General features: G+C 39.7%; 1 protein-coding gene across 1 annotated transcript; it reads left to right on the top strand.

Moving 5' to 3' along the window:
• The first annotated feature begins 1,993 nt into the window (after nucleotides 1-1,993).
• On the top strand, nucleotides 1,994-15,462 carry LOC121887210 (alpha-tectorin-like). Its single transcript, XM_042397852.1, has 23 exons — nucleotides 1,994-2,046; nucleotides 2,587-2,702; nucleotides 3,001-3,279; nucleotides 3,804-3,899; nucleotides 4,040-4,205; nucleotides 5,052-5,452; nucleotides 5,548-6,124; nucleotides 6,212-6,795; nucleotides 7,025-7,577; nucleotides 7,669-8,267; nucleotides 8,535-8,692; nucleotides 8,834-9,234; nucleotides 9,411-9,607; nucleotides 10,819-11,214; nucleotides 11,346-11,629; nucleotides 12,011-12,288; nucleotides 12,382-12,501; nucleotides 12,815-12,999; nucleotides 13,138-13,298; nucleotides 14,048-14,299; nucleotides 14,472-14,631; nucleotides 14,748-14,841; nucleotides 15,029-15,462. Exons 1-23 carry the CDS (start codon nucleotides 2,043-2,045, stop codon nucleotides 15,118-15,120), a joined length of 6,153 nt encoding a protein of 2,050 aa, XP_042253786.1. The 5' UTR covers nucleotides 1,994-2,042; the 3' UTR covers nucleotides 15,121-15,462.
• The last annotated feature ends 224 nt before the right edge of the window (nucleotides 15,463-15,686 follow it).

Raw genomic sequence — 15,686 nt, 5'->3', positions numbered from 1 at the left:
TTAAATTAAATGTAGGAGTATTAATACTTTATTATTTAATGACCTTGACCTTGAAACCACTAGGTGTTAGGATTTGGTAGTGCCAAGAGGAAGCACTAATCCTTGTTCAATTTAATCAATGAATCCAAACAGTGACCTGTTTACTGCAGCTCAAAGAAACAGACAACCAGTTTTAGGATAAATGAAGACATTTATTAATATCTAAATGTCTTGAAGATACATGCTAAAGATAATATAAAGAAAAAAACGAAGATAAAATAAAAACAAAAATGAAATAAAATAAAATAAATAAATAATAAGGCCTTTAAATGGTAATAAAAATAATAAAGAAAATTATTCAGCAAGAGTGGCTTGAAGTATGTGACTGTATTGCAACGGGGAATGCTAAGGGAAAGCCTGCTTGTAACATGGGAGAAACACATTTTGAAATTTACAGAATATTATATTAAAACAAGAACAAAGAGTCTACAGCCATGCTAGCAGCTTTGTGAGGCTAAGCACAGCGATACTTTGAGCTAAATATTTAAAGTCGGCATGCTAATGCTCACAATAACAATGCTAACATACTTATGTTAAGTAGTTGTAATGTTTAACATGTTCATCATCTTAGTTTAGCATGTTAGCATGCTAACATATTCTAATTAGCACAAAGCACGAAGTTGATGAGAATGACATTATTTTTGCAGGCAATTGGTCATAAACCAAAATATTACATGAATTAAAATTTTGACTAGATGGAAAGTCACCACAGTTAAGTCAATTCATCCTGAGGGGGACATAAATGTGTGTACCAAATTTCATGGCAATCAACAGTTGTTTAAGCATTTCACTAAAAACCACAAATGTGAACCTTGTGGTGGCACTAGAGGAAATGTCAGTGGATCAACCAACTCATTACCATACAGCGTCTGTGTACCATGAATCTCTGTACTAAATTTTGTGCCAATCCATTTATTAGATGTTGAGATATTTCACAAATTAATTGAAGTCTTTAACCTGCTCATCCCAAGGGCTCTAGGAGTGGCAATGGGGACGTTCACCATTAGCAGTACTCATGTAATATAAACATGATAGTGATGTAAACATGATTTTTAAACGTGTAGAAACACTGGCATGGTGTTGTATCACTGAAATGCAAAATATGTGATTTTCCACAAGGAAGAACAATTTGGCCTCTAGTCTTATCAGTGTGGGTATTTCCCATCATTAATATTTAAGGAACGAGCAATAAATCAGTTATTGCACGGATGTTAACCATAAAAGTGACTGACGTCCCTCTGTAAATCAGTGTTGAGAAACACCCTTTTTACACAACATATTAAAGGTTCAAGCCTTTGGTAAAGTATTAGATTACATCTTCTTATGTTTATTCTGAACATTGTTCAATAGTTTTCTATTATTATCAAAGCAAAGTAGAGTGTTTGGGTAATAGGTTGGGAGAAAAAACGTTGACTTTTCCGATTTAAACAAATTTAAAGAACTTAAATACAAATGATACAATAAATAAGTAAATCTTTAACTAGCAAAACAGGTTCATGGTACTGTGTTATCTTTTTCTGTATAAAGCCTTGTTCTAGCCCTGCAGTTTCAGAAGGATGAGAGGGAAACAGACAGCATATATTAGCAGGTGATTTTACTTTAGAATTTATTGTCAAACTTTTTTATGCTACTATAAGCAACATTCATTTCCTACTTAATTTACACTAATATCTACATTTAACTCAATACTTTATGTATGTTATGGTATAATGCAAATTAAGTTTTATTGAAGTATTATTTTTGGTGACCAGATTTGAATTGTGAGCCTGGCCAAATGGCATGTCAAATCATGTTGTTTGTGCTGCTTTTGGGGATGATAAGTAAGTAATTCAATTTATTTTATCATATTTTATTTATTTTCAATTCCATCTGACTAATAATCTTATTTGTTTTGCATATATAATCTTGCCTGGATTTGGAAAAAATAATGTACATTTTCTGCTCATCCATTTTACTCATTTGCCTTCTTTCTTTCATTTAAAGGTGTGGTGACTCCTCAGGTCATGAGTAAGTTCATATTGAAGCTTCTATGACATTTAATTTTCATTTGTTCATATGTATGTCATCGTACAATCATTCATATTGTACTTATTCTGTATAAAGATTGAGCATTTACAGTGGATTATAATTTCATATGGGTTTAAAGAACAGGAGGTAGAGTCTGAACACAAAATAACTTGAAGTACATAGATGAGCACAAGTAATACACTCTAAAACTAATGCAGTCTTATTTATCAACCCTGGGATGAATCCCACCTTCGTGAATTTTATAATTTTTTAGTGAGGTGTTGATTCAACTGTTTTGTGTTGGAGGCTCTATTTTGTGGTGTTGGTAAATTTTACTACATGATGCTGAGAGGTGTCTCTAATTTACAGAATAGCAATGTTTTTCCTTTTACTTTATGCTGGAAATTAGATGCAGTATGTGGATACATGGTTTGCAGAATATTTGCTATTGCCAAGCCTGGTTTTAATATATATAATATATTACCAAATTATTAATAAAATATTAGTAAATTTCTTTTGTGAATTACACTTGCTTTCTAGGACCCCTCTACCCAGTATCTGGAACTGCAAGCTCTCGATCAGATGATGGAAGTTCACCACGGATTACCTTGCAACGACCTTTTGTCTATTTTGGACGAACATATAATCAAATTTATGTATGTAAAATTAATTTTGACAAAATAATTTACATATTCTATGTAGACTGTGAAAATATTTTTGGAGTTGAATCGGATTTTGAGTTGAATTTTTTTTTTTTTAATTTAATTATTTTTTTATTAATTTGTATACAAAAGGACTGATGACTACAGATGGTTGTAGTCTGTATTTTGCAACAGCAAACAAAATTATTGAAGAATAATTTTGCTCTGGTACCAGAAAAAATCTGGGCCTGTGAATGTAGAAATTGTAGGTGATGACAAATATTTTTGTGTTATCTACTCATCTATTTTCCAGGTCAACCACAATGGACACTTGACATTTAACAGTCCACTGGGTACACATTCACCTCAAAGGTTCCCACTACGTGGATCCCAAGACATCATAGCTCCATTCTGGACAGATTTGGACAACAGGCAAATGGGTCAGGTCTACTACAACCAATACACCAGTGGAAGTGTTCTTCAACAAGCTACCCAAGACATTAATACCTACTTCCCAAGCATAAACTTTAATGCCAACTGGGTCTTTGTTGCAACATGGTATGAGGTGGCGTACTATTCAAATTCAGGAACAGTAAGTCAACTTAATCCAGTATCACCCAAAAGGAGGACAAAAAAATCCTGAATTGTAGAAATGCAATTAAAATTATGAAGACATAAAGAATATTCCTGAGACAGATTTGATGCAAAAGTATTTTAAGAAATGGTATTATTAAAGTGCATTTACGTGTGAGTGTTACAAATGTTTGAGGTGATGATATTGCAATTCAAAAGTGACACCCACTGCCCCAAGGTACATTTTCTATACCTAACATGTTTCATAGCATAAAATATACATATTCTAACAAAAAATACAGCATTTGTCACATGGTGGCTCATACTAACTTGCTAAATCGTAGGCAATATAATTTAATTGTGAATATTATTAACTGAAAAGGAATATAGTGACATAAATAAAATAAATTAAAAACTGATTGTTATATACATTGTCAGTTTTTTATGTGTTCTTGATATGGTGTTGTAACAAATAGATTCTGAATTGCAGGATGTAGAGTATTGTACAAACAATACATATGATGATGAATTCATATTTTCCAGCGCACAACTGTCCAAGCGGTGTTGATCTCTGGAGGCCAGTATTCTTTCATTTTGATGAACTATGGGATAATAGCCTCAACACGTTTGAATATACAGGTCAGATCCACTACAATTATGTGTATATTTACTTGCGTAGACTAAAATTGACAATATCTCGTGTATACATAATGCATACTAGTGTTTCATAAGTTTAACTGAAGTTTTTTTTTATTTTTTTATTTCATGTTCATATGCAGGCTGGCTATGACACAATAAACTCCAATTACTATATCATCATCCCTGGATCATTCTCTAGCACTGCATCAGGCAGTAACTCAAATTTCCGCCTGAGCAGCAACGTCAATGTACCAGGTCGCTGGGCCTTCCGGACAGACCATGGATCAAGAGGCTGCACTTTCAATGGTAAGACCAGATACAGAGGGTGATCACTATTGTGTGCTATATGTAAGTGATGTGTACCTGTACCTACAATAAATCCTGACTTGTTGAAGAAATTAATGATGTTTTATATGCCAACTACAGCTGACTATATTGGGCACTAAACTGTTGTTAGATTGTATCATAGTAACTGAGATTATTTGATTTTTGAATGAGTAAATTTGTAGTTTACTGTTATTACTAAAGACGGGTGACAAATTAAAGGAAAAACTGGTACAGGTCTGGATGCTTGACCCCTACAGTGAGGGGGTCTGGTGGCTCTGTTATGATGTGGAGGGCATTTTGCTGGCTTGGTTTGGGTCCACTTGTCTCCTTAGAGGGAAGGGTCACTGCAAATCAATACAAAGTTGTTCTGAGTCATCACCTTTATCCTATGATGAAACATTTCTATCCTGATGGGAGTGGTCTCTTCCAGGATGACAATGCCCCAATTCACAGTGCACTAGATGAGTATGAAAATGATGTGAATCATATGCTATGGCCTTCACAGTCACCAGATCTCAACCCAGTTGAACACCTATGGGAGATTTTGGACTGCCATGTTAGACAGCGCTCTCCACCACCATTATCAAAACACCAAATGAGGGAATATCTTTTTGATGATGGTGGTGGAGAGTGCTGTCTAACACGTCGGTCCAAAATCTCCCATAGCTGTTCAGTTGGGTTGAAATCTGGTGACTTCGAAGGCTTGTACCATTTTTCCTTTAATTTGTCACCTGTCTGTATATACAATGCACATTTGTTTGTACTGCCCAAACACATGTGAATGGTTACATTACATGTAAGTTTATGCCTTTGAATCTTTTAAAGGTCAAGCTGTGCAGCTGGGAGACTCATTCTGGAGCGACAGTACCTGTGCACGGATGTGCACCTGCACCTCAGCAGGCCTGCAGTGCCACAACCAACCCTGCTCCTTTTCCCAAATCTGCAGGCCTAGCAACATTCAGTTTTCCTGCCAGACAGTGCAGAGGGGCACCTGCACCATAAGTGGTGATCCACACTACTACACCTTCGATAACACAGTGTTTCACTTCCAGGGCACCTGCACTTATGTTCTCTCTGAACAATGTGGTCGTGGGCTGCCCTACTATAGAGTTGAGGGCAAGAATGAGCATCGGGGCAGCACTCGAGTTTCTTGGACACGACTGGTCAAAGTGTTTGTCTATAATGAAACTATTGAGCTTGTCAAAGGACGTCGTGGTGAGGCCAAGGTGATTCTGATGGGTTATACTGAGTACTTCAATCCTGGTGTATTGAAACAACTATTTCCTTGTTGCTCTTGACATACTTGCTGGTGTGTTTACAGGTTAATGGAAACTTTGCAGCCGCTCCATTCTCCCTCAATAATGGCACTGTCCAGGTTTATGAGTCAGGTTTTTCTGTGATCGTCAGTACTGACTTTGGTTTGGAGGTATCCTATGACGTCAACCATTATGTCAGAATCAGCGTGCCCTACACTTACCAGAATGAAACATGTGGCCTGTGTGGAAACTTCAACAATGATCGCAGGGATGACTTTCGAACCCGCCAAGGTGAGGTTGTGAGCTCTGATGTGGTTTTTGCCAACAGCTGGCAAGCATCAGGGGACGATGAGCCTGGTTGTGAGGCACCATGTGGAGGTCAGGACTGTGCTGTCTGCACTGAGGCTCAGAATGCTTTATACAGCAACAATGCCCATTGTGGTATCCTTCAGAGCAGCTCTGGACCCTTTGCTGCTTGCCATCAACGACTTCCTCCACAGCCCTTTGTGGAGAGTTGTGTGTACGATCTGTGTGTAGGAGGAGGGTACCAGCCCATTCTGTGCCAAGCATTAAATGTGTATGCAAGTCAGTGCCAACAGAATGGCATACAGCTCCCAAGCTGGAGGAGACAAGGCTTCTGTGGTATGTCTGTCAGTCACATAACACTATTTCAAAATTTTCTTTGAGTAAACTTTCCATGATGTCAAGATCAATTTGTTTTTTTCTTAGAAATCCCCTGCCCCGCCAACAGCCACTTTGTGTCCAATGGCACAGGATGTCCTCCTACCTGTGTCAATCCCAATTCTACCCACAACTGCCCTCTTCCTGCCCAGGAGAGCTGTATCTGTGATTCGGGCTACATCCTCAGTGGTGGGGTCTGCGTCCCTCATGCTGAATGTGGCTGTAGCTTTGAGGGTCGCTACTACCGCTCTGGAGAGACTGTAATACTAGACCAGGACTGTGGGAGACGTTGTAGCTGCAGATTTGGCTCAATGACTTGCCACTCCCATGGCTGTGGCCCACTTGAATTATGCGGTGTGGAGGAGGGTGAAAGAGGATGCAGACCTAACAGCTATGGAACATGCTGGACAAGGGGCCCAGGGTCATATCATACATTTGATGGTCTGTCATACCGGTATCCTGGGGCATGTCGATTGACCCTTGCCAAAGTAGTGGGATTGTCTAGTCACCCCCACTTTGTGGTGACAGCAGAGAAAGTGCCCAGTGGCCAGCAGGGCTTTGCCAGGGTGCTGAAATTTGAGGCAGAGGGCACTCACGTGTCCATTGAGATGGCAAGGAGCAGTAGAGTACAAGTAAGTTACTGGAACACTTTAAAAAAGACTGTTAATGTGATATATCCATCAATTCACACATGAGATATTTGAAAACTAATGAAGACAAAATGACATTTGAGAAAAATATGAATATTATTACTACTGTCTTTCCTCACAAGATAACACCATAATATTTAAAAGCACGTACCTTTGTTTAAATCCTGTTAACCACGAAAATATAAAAGTGACTGTTTAAATTGCCCTGCAGATTGACGGTCAGATCATCAGACTACCGTTCAGCTCATCCACCAACCGAATCCGCATCTATCACAGCAGCATTCACAGTATCATCCTTCGCACCTCCTTTGGTGTAACTGTACAGACAGTCTGGCCTCACTTTGTGCGAGTCACTACACCTGGAATCTACAATGGTTCACTTGGTGGACTCTGTGGTGATTACAATAGTCAACCATGGGATGACTTCCGCACACCCAATGGCATCCTGGTGAACAGCTCTCAGGTCTTTGGGGACAGTTGGCGAGATGGCTCCCTCGCTGCACATTGCGTGGAAAGTGTAAATCATAATTCTACAACAAATTACAATTCTAGTGAGTACTGTGGCATTCTTGTCTTATCACATGGGCCATTTACCCAATGTTGGGCCACGGTGGACCCATTGCAGCATGTGGAAGCATGTATGGAGATCATTAGTGCCTCAAGAGATCCAGCATCAGCGCTATGTGAGGTTCTACGTGATTATGCACTAATATGTCAGCAGAAGGGCATTGCCCTAGGACAATGGAGGAATGCAACTGGGTGTGGTAAGCACTTTCCACTTTTGGATTAAGTTTGGAATTGTTATAAAAAAGCATGTAATGACCTTTGTGAATTAATCTTTTTGTCTTTTTCTAGAGCAAGCCTGCCCTCCAAACAGCCATTATGAACTCTGTGGATCAACTTGTCCATCCGCCTGTCCCAGCCTTTCCTTCCCCTTCTCCTGTGACACTCTATGCCAGGAGGGTTGCCAATGTGATGATGGTTTTGTCCTCAATGGCAATCAGTGTGTACCACCAACAGACTGTGGATGCCATCACCAAGGACGCTATCGGCAAGGTGGTGAACAGTTCTGGGATGGTGAGGAATGTCAGAACTTGTGTACCTGTAATGGCACAACTGGAGCAGTCCACTGTATCCCAAACACTTGTGGTCCCCAGGAGTCCTGCCGTGTGGTAGAGGGTGAGTTTGGCTGCCATCCCACCCCTCATGGCATCTGCTCTGCATCTGGTGACCCCCACTACCTTACCTTTGATGGCAAAGCCTATGACTTCCAGGGAACCTGCCGCTATGTTCTGGCAACCCTGTGCAACACCACTGATGGCCTGCATCAATTTTCTGTGGAGGCTAAGAATGAGCCGTGGAATGGGTTGCCAGTTTCAATTACAGCTGAAGTTTATGTGAACGTGTGGGGCTATCAAGTGCATATTTCAAGGGACAGAAATGGTGTGGTAGAGGTGAGTTGTTGAAATTATGTCAAATATTCCTCATTAGATGATTGCCACACATTATTTAGATTCTGATTTAATCTAATTGGCAAAAATAATTGACAACCATACCCATTCTTCTGATTAATTGAATAATGTAGTAGGAAGATTAAGACATTACTGTAAGTATATGTAATCTTAATTAGAAAAGAATGAATCTGTTTTTTTCTTCTTGAGAAGAGGCTGTCAGAAGTCTGTAAAAAGAAAACCTAATCATTCTTTCAATTTCTTTTTTAGGTGAATGGAGTGATGAGAAATTTACCTATTATCTTGAATAGAGGTCAAGTGTCTATCTATGCAAGTGGACCTCGTCTATTTGTCAGTGCTGATTTTGGCTTGAGTGTCACCTATGATGGATATAGTACAGTGTTTATCTCTGTACCTTCAAATTACAGGTCTCTGCCATTCACCAAAGCTCTAACTGGGATGCTTTGACAAGCTTAAAAATATATTTTCAAATGTATTTAAGACATTTAATAACCATCTATTTTTTGATTAATGACAGTGAATGTATTTACTTCTTTTCATCAATACAGTGGGCAAACGTGTGGACTTTGTGGAAACTTCAACGGAAATCCAAATGATGAGTTCCGCACCCCATCTGGAATGATGGTCACTACTCCAACTCAGTTTGGGACAGCTTGGAAAGTGGCGGGCAACTACACCTGCAGTGATGGGTGTGGCTCCTCTTGTCCGCAGTGTGCCAATGAGCTTCCTGCTAGAGCTCAGTGTGATGTGATTCAAGCACCTGATGGCCCCTTAAGCTTCTGCCATGAGCAGGTGGATCCAAGACCATTTTTCACTGACTGTGTGTTTGATGTGTGTGTGTCGGGAAATGAGGGCCAAGATCTTCTGTGCAGGGCCATTCAGGCATATGTCAGTGCCTGTCAGTCTGCTAATGTTCGAATCTACCCTTGGAGACAGAACACCACCTGCAGTGAGTCCACCAGTCGATATCTAATAAAACTAAATAAATACCAGAAATCTATTGACCATTAACTTAAGATGTGCTATTGACCTACTGTATTGATTATTGTGTCATGTTTTAAATGGATAAATCTCATAAGTTCATAACCATCTAGTAGCAATCATTTTTTTTCCTCACTTCTAAAGGGCTCGACTGTCCAGCCAACAGCCATTATGAGCTGTGCGGTACTGATTGTGGACACACCTGCGCCAGCAGCATTGATAGCACCTGTGAGCAGGTTTGCTCTGAGGGATGCTTCTGTGATGAAGGCTTTGTCAGGAGTGGGACAAGATGTATCCCTGTGGAAAGCTGTGGCTGCCAATATGACGGCTTCTACTATGAAGTAAGTCACATACCAGTGAATACAAAATAAACTACCATGTTGCCATGTGACATAAAAGGACTACACTGATAACTTTCCAGACCAGTAAAATACTTACTCATATAAACTACTGTGCAGTGTTTTGGCATCTGATAAGCCTTCAAACTGGTGGATATATTAAACAGAGGTGGAGGTGATTGGGTCCAAGACAGCAGTGTTTCAAATTTCAAAAGGCATGCATCGCGTCTGTCCATCAATCACATTTATATTTACCTAATTGCTGAGGTTTGCAGGTGCACACGCAAGTATGTAGAGCCTTGTGCAAGAAGCATACAACAGTCTCAATGCTAATGATGTTACGCTGGAAGCAGTCTACTACTCGACACAGTATCAACCTTTTTCAAGCAAAAGTATCGCAGCAAGATGTTTTGATGCCTCACTTCACCATGCCAAAAATCATATGACCACCCCAAACAAGGCCTTGTTACTTCACACTTGTATCAGAGAGGTGTCTGCCACAGCATTTAAAGAGCTGTAAACTCAGTTTAAAAATGTTAATAATATAGTCTTTATTGAACAAAATGACACTAAGAAAAGCAGTAAAACCACTTTTATTCTGACTTTTTCATCACATTCACAGATTTAATTCATCCATACATTTGCAATACTAATAGTTGCCCAGCTAATGTCGCCATTTTGGCTGTATCAAATGCTTCGAAATGAACCATTTTCAATACAATTACTTCATGTTGATTCAGTGCTTCAGAAAGCTTTGTTTCCCACTGACTACTAAACACCCACTTGCAGCAATAAAAACTGGAAGGATGGACAAACAGTGTAGACACTTTACAACATATTAATCAAATGATAATAAATAATAACAATAATTAAATTTTTTTTCCCACACTCAACACAAGAATACAGGACCCCTGAGGCAGAAAGTTAAAGCCTAATTAACACAGCAGGTGCAGGAGCAGGCACAGACAGCAGTGAGGGTTTTCAGTTATAATGTATCACAGGGACACTTGGCATCAGACCTGAATCTCTTTTCCACCTTAAGAGTGCATATTTTACCTCCACAGTAAGATATAGACACACAATATTTATACTGTGTCAGTCTTAAAATGGGAAGACAATGTTAAGCAAAAGCTGAGTTCATGAATTTTAGTCATTTGAAGCTATATTATTTGACCTATTATGTGGTATGTCTCTGTTTTTCTCACATGCTACAGGCTGGTGAATCGTTCTGGACAGAAGGATGCTCCCAGCGTTGTGAATGTCACGCTCCCAATGACCTGCGCTGTTCTGCTGCATCTTGCACCCCTGCACAAGAGTGCACCATCAAAAACGGCCAGCTGGGCTGTTTTGATACAATGTCTACTTGCACTGTGTGGGGGGACCCACACTACATCACCTTTGATGGGGCACTGGCTCATTTCCAGGGCACATGCTCTTACATCATCACTGAGAGTGTGAACCACGGCACCAATGAAACACAGTTTCAGGTAGTAGCCACCAATAATCACCGTGGCAACAACCGTGTGTCATTTGTGTCAGCAGTGGATATATACCTCTCAAATCCACCAGAGAGTGCATACGTCAGGATCGGCCCTAACAAAAGAGTAAAGGTACAGTAAACTCTATTTACTTTATTTTATACTTATTTTATACAACTTTTTATATATTAAGTGTAAACATGACTGACAACAAGTACCTCCCCACCTCTCCTTCATCTCTCTTTAATCTTTCATCCTCACAGGTAAATAACACTGAAGTGTCTCTTCCGACCACTGCAGGAACCTTAGCTCGGGTGTTAAGGCAGGGAAGCTACATAGTGGTCGATGCCACAGACCTGATAGTCCAGTTTGATGGTCAGAGTACTTTACTGGTCAGAATCGGCCAACACTGTGAAAACAGAGTCACTGGGATGTGTGGTAACTTCAACAGCGATCCTGCAGATGACAAAGTCTTGCCCAATGGTACATTGGCACAAAATGACAATGACTTTGGACACAGCTGGAAGGCACCCACAAGTCAACCAGGGTAAGTTGTTAGGAAAAACAGTGAAGGATAATTTTGAAGTTAATGTAATAGAGTGTAATGGCAGCTATACTATGCTGAATATTCACACAAACAACAAAATATTGTCCCTGTATTGTCAGTTAAATGCATTTCAGTACATTAACTTGTTTTCTGCCTGACCACCCCACATTTCTTATTTACCAGGTAGTCAATTTGCTTTTGAAAGCTTGTGAACTAGAACTTTCTCAACTCATAACTTTTTTTTTATTATTTGGAAATCACCAAAATTACATTAGTGATATATCATTGAGTCAGCTGCAGTGATGACAAAAACATGTCTGAGCAAAGTTTCTTTTTAAAAAAAAGCCAGGTGTTAGAAGTGTAACACTCTGTCTTTTGTAGTTGTGGATCCACCGATAATCAGAACGGTGATGGACTGAACGACTGTCCCTTCATGGAAGAATACTCTGAACTCTGTAGTGTCATCACCAACTCTAGTGGTCCATTCAGTGCCTGTCACCTGCACTCAGACCCCCAGCCATTTTTCAGTTCCTGTGTCTATGATCTCTGCCTCTACACCCCAGCCAATGGCATGCTGTGTTCTGCTATCTCAGCCTATGAAAGGACCTGCTCTGTCTTGGGTTTGAACATCCCTGAGTGGCGCTCTGCTTTGCTGTGTGGTATGTTTGCACTGTGTTAGTTATATGTATGATCTGTCATTTTGTTTCAGTTTCATCACTCTTTGTCTTATTCTCTCCCCACTATTTCTCCAGCTGAGTCAGACCCCTGTGAACATCTGGACTGCGCAGAGCATGAGTGGTGTGGTGAGAAGGACGGTGTGTATGGCTGCTTCTGTGATGAGCACCACCATCGAGCCAACAATGAGAGCTATGGTGAGGGCAGCTCCTATTAAAGCAGTGCTTTGTTTTTCAGATCTCTTGCATGTGAGCCAAGATGAAGACTTTGAAAATACTGCATGTGTTCACTTTAACTTGTTTTAATTGTTGAAATACGATTTCATTCCAACGGCTGAAAAGTTGAAAGAAAATTTCTGTCAGCCAATGATTTGGTCTACTGTAACACAAGTTCATAACTGTGAATAAACTTAAATAGTTACTTACAGCAAATGACTGTTTGCTTCAACAAGCTTAAACACATTATGTTGTCACTTGCAAATAATTTTTTATTTCTATCTCTCTTTCATAGACTCATCCATCACTTGTATCAGTAGTTCAGGTACCATGTCCCTGTCCCGCTGCCAGCTGTTTGAAGCTGGTTTCCACTGCAGTGCCCTACACCTCCGAGAGCACTCCTGCAATGGGATTGTCCAGGACGGACGACTGGTGTTCCACTTTAACAATGATGACCAGCTGTGTGGGACAGTACTGAGGGTACAGGCCATATATTTTATAGAAAAAGCCTAAAGAGCATTTTAGATGTAAACTTCTCCACAGCACAACTTCATGTGGATCAGTTAAAAGCATACTGCATCTAAAATATAATTCATCTTTATCATCTTACTCTCACAGAGCAACGGGACCCATTTTATCTATGAGAACACCATCCAGGGCGATGTGGACCCCCATGAGGGCCTCATCAGCCGTGAGAAGAGCATCCACCTGCACTTTACCTGTGAATACCCTCTGGCCCAGGCCCTGTCTATGGATGTGGGCATCAACCCTGTCGAGAGGTGATGCATTTTATGATTGATTTTTTTGATTAATCAAAGTCCTGGTGACTCAAGGGCATCTTATTTTTTTTGCAAGACCACATACAACAACACTGCTGATTATTTTTACATTCTATTACATAAATGTGTTGTATCATGTCATTTAGCTGGTCCAGAACTGTGCAAGAGCTCAACCCTACATCATCATTATGACCTAATAACTTCGTTACTGAACAATCTTGTGTTTCACATCCCCACAGTACAGTTTTTTGACATATGCACCAGTAATTTGGTCAGCTGTCAGTTGCCTCATGTTGTTGAAATGGGTCCCGAAAATGGAACATCCAACATAACCGTAATGTCTGCAGTTAGATTCCAGCAGAGGACTTCTGTTGCATGTTGTTCCCCTTCTCTCTCTCTCTCCCCTCGTTTCTTGTCATCTCTCTACTGCCGCTATCCAATATAGGCATAAAATGCCACAAAAGAAAAATGGCTAATTGCCAAACCTGTTTTTATACCTGACAAAATGCTTCTACTTGGTATTTATCCTACTACTGTACAACTCATCTTTGTAGCAGTGTTCGTAATACATTGATTAAGTCCTTTTCAGTGAGTTATTAAGAATGCATTATCTATTCTCTGTATTTTTTAGCACAAATGTGTGTTTATTTTACATATTTTATACATTATACTTATGAATATGAAATCTACCCACATGAACAAAGTTGTTCTTTCTCTGGTTTAATTACACTGTGTATTTTTTTCTGTAGCATTGTGAACAAGAGGCTTCCATCTGGCCAGGGTCGCTATCATTTAAGGATGATCCCCTATGAAGACGCTGGCTTCCGTATCCCCCTAACCAGAAGCAGGAACCTAGAAATGGAAATAGACCAGAGATTGTACATCGGGGTGCAGACAGAAGGTGTCGATGGACGACAGATTTCCACCATTCTGGACTCATGCTGGGCAACACCTTTCAATGATGCCAGCTACCCTGTCCGCTGGGATCTCATTACCACAGAGTAAAGGAATTAATTTGATCCTGTGTCAGAACACTGATTCTCAAATTCAAAAAGAAAATTCCCCTGACTGATGCTGAAAAAGTAGAAGTACTCATCTTCTCTAGTACAGCTTAATTTACTTCATCATCTGCCTGCTAACATTGTAACTTCTACCATCTTCTCTGTCTTCCAGGTGTCCGAACCCAGCAGATGGTACAGTAGAGCTGGTTCAAAATGGCATCTCCACCGTGGCCCGTTTCTCTTTCAGGATGTTCACCTTCACCAATTTTTCATCCATCTACCTGCACTGCCAGGTCCACCTGTGTCTTTTGACCCACAACAACTGCACAGCTGTAAGTAACACTTTGATTGTGTGTATTTGTTGTAAGACTGGAGGATGGCTGCAGCTCGTGTAATTAACTTTGGCTAAAATCTTCTGCTGAAAACCTGTAATGTTGTTTTCCTGCAGCATTGCTACCCTGGTTACCACACAAGAGTGGTGAGGGATACATCCCATCATGACACTGCAGCCATCTCACTAGGACCTCTACTCCTGAAACCAGGTAACATTTTCATAACTTTCATATTCTTGTAGATGACATTATTTGTTTACTGACTTTTTAAAAATCCTGTGTTTGAAATGAGTGATTCTGTTTCCTAAGTGACATCAACACTGTGTCATTTTTTATAAAAACATACCATTTGTCTGTATTTAACTGCTGAAGTTAGACTTTGGTTGTTCTCTTGCAGATGAAAGGATGAAACAGAGCAGTGCTGTGGCTCATTTGATCTCCCTGGTGACCCTACTTCTCAGTTTACTGATAGCCAAAACTCTGACCTAGAGAAATTAAAGATTGGCGCACATACAATAGTCAGATAAATGAATACATACTACACCACACTTATTAGCAGTAACTTAATCACTGAGCATTGATTTAAGAACTGACTGTTGTTTTATCTGTTGTGATACAGTTGAGTGAGATGTCTTTTTTTTACAAACAGGAGCAGTGATGATGCAGTCCTGATAAAGTTGTAAATGTTACAGAATATTTAGAAATACATTCCACACATTTATGTTCCCTTTCTCTAAGACGTCCGGTCTAAAGTTGTGGTAGTTTTTCTTTACAACATTAGAGGGCAGCATAAGATCAAATACATTTAGCTCTGTGATCATTCTACTGCTCATCCCTGCTGTAATGAGTGTAATGATATAGTGTATCCTCTGATTAATTACAATCAATTCTAATGAAGATAAGAATGATAAATTGAAGAGATTTATGTGTGAAATGTTAATCCATTTTAAACTATAAATGTAGCCTGCCCTGCAGCTGTAGATTACCTGAGGACTCAAGTGCTGATTAAAAATTGATGTGTGAACTTTTTACATTTTTTTTTAATAAAGATTTTT

Source organism: Thunnus maccoyii, chromosome 20 (genome assembly GCF_910596095.1).
Source record: "Thunnus maccoyii chromosome 20, fThuMac1.1, whole genome shotgun sequence".
NCBI lineage: Eukaryota > Metazoa > Chordata > Actinopteri > Scombriformes > Scombridae > Thunnus > Thunnus maccoyii.
The sequence above is the reverse complement of the archived record's forward strand: the minus strand, read 5'-3'. Positions and strand labels throughout refer to the sequence as shown.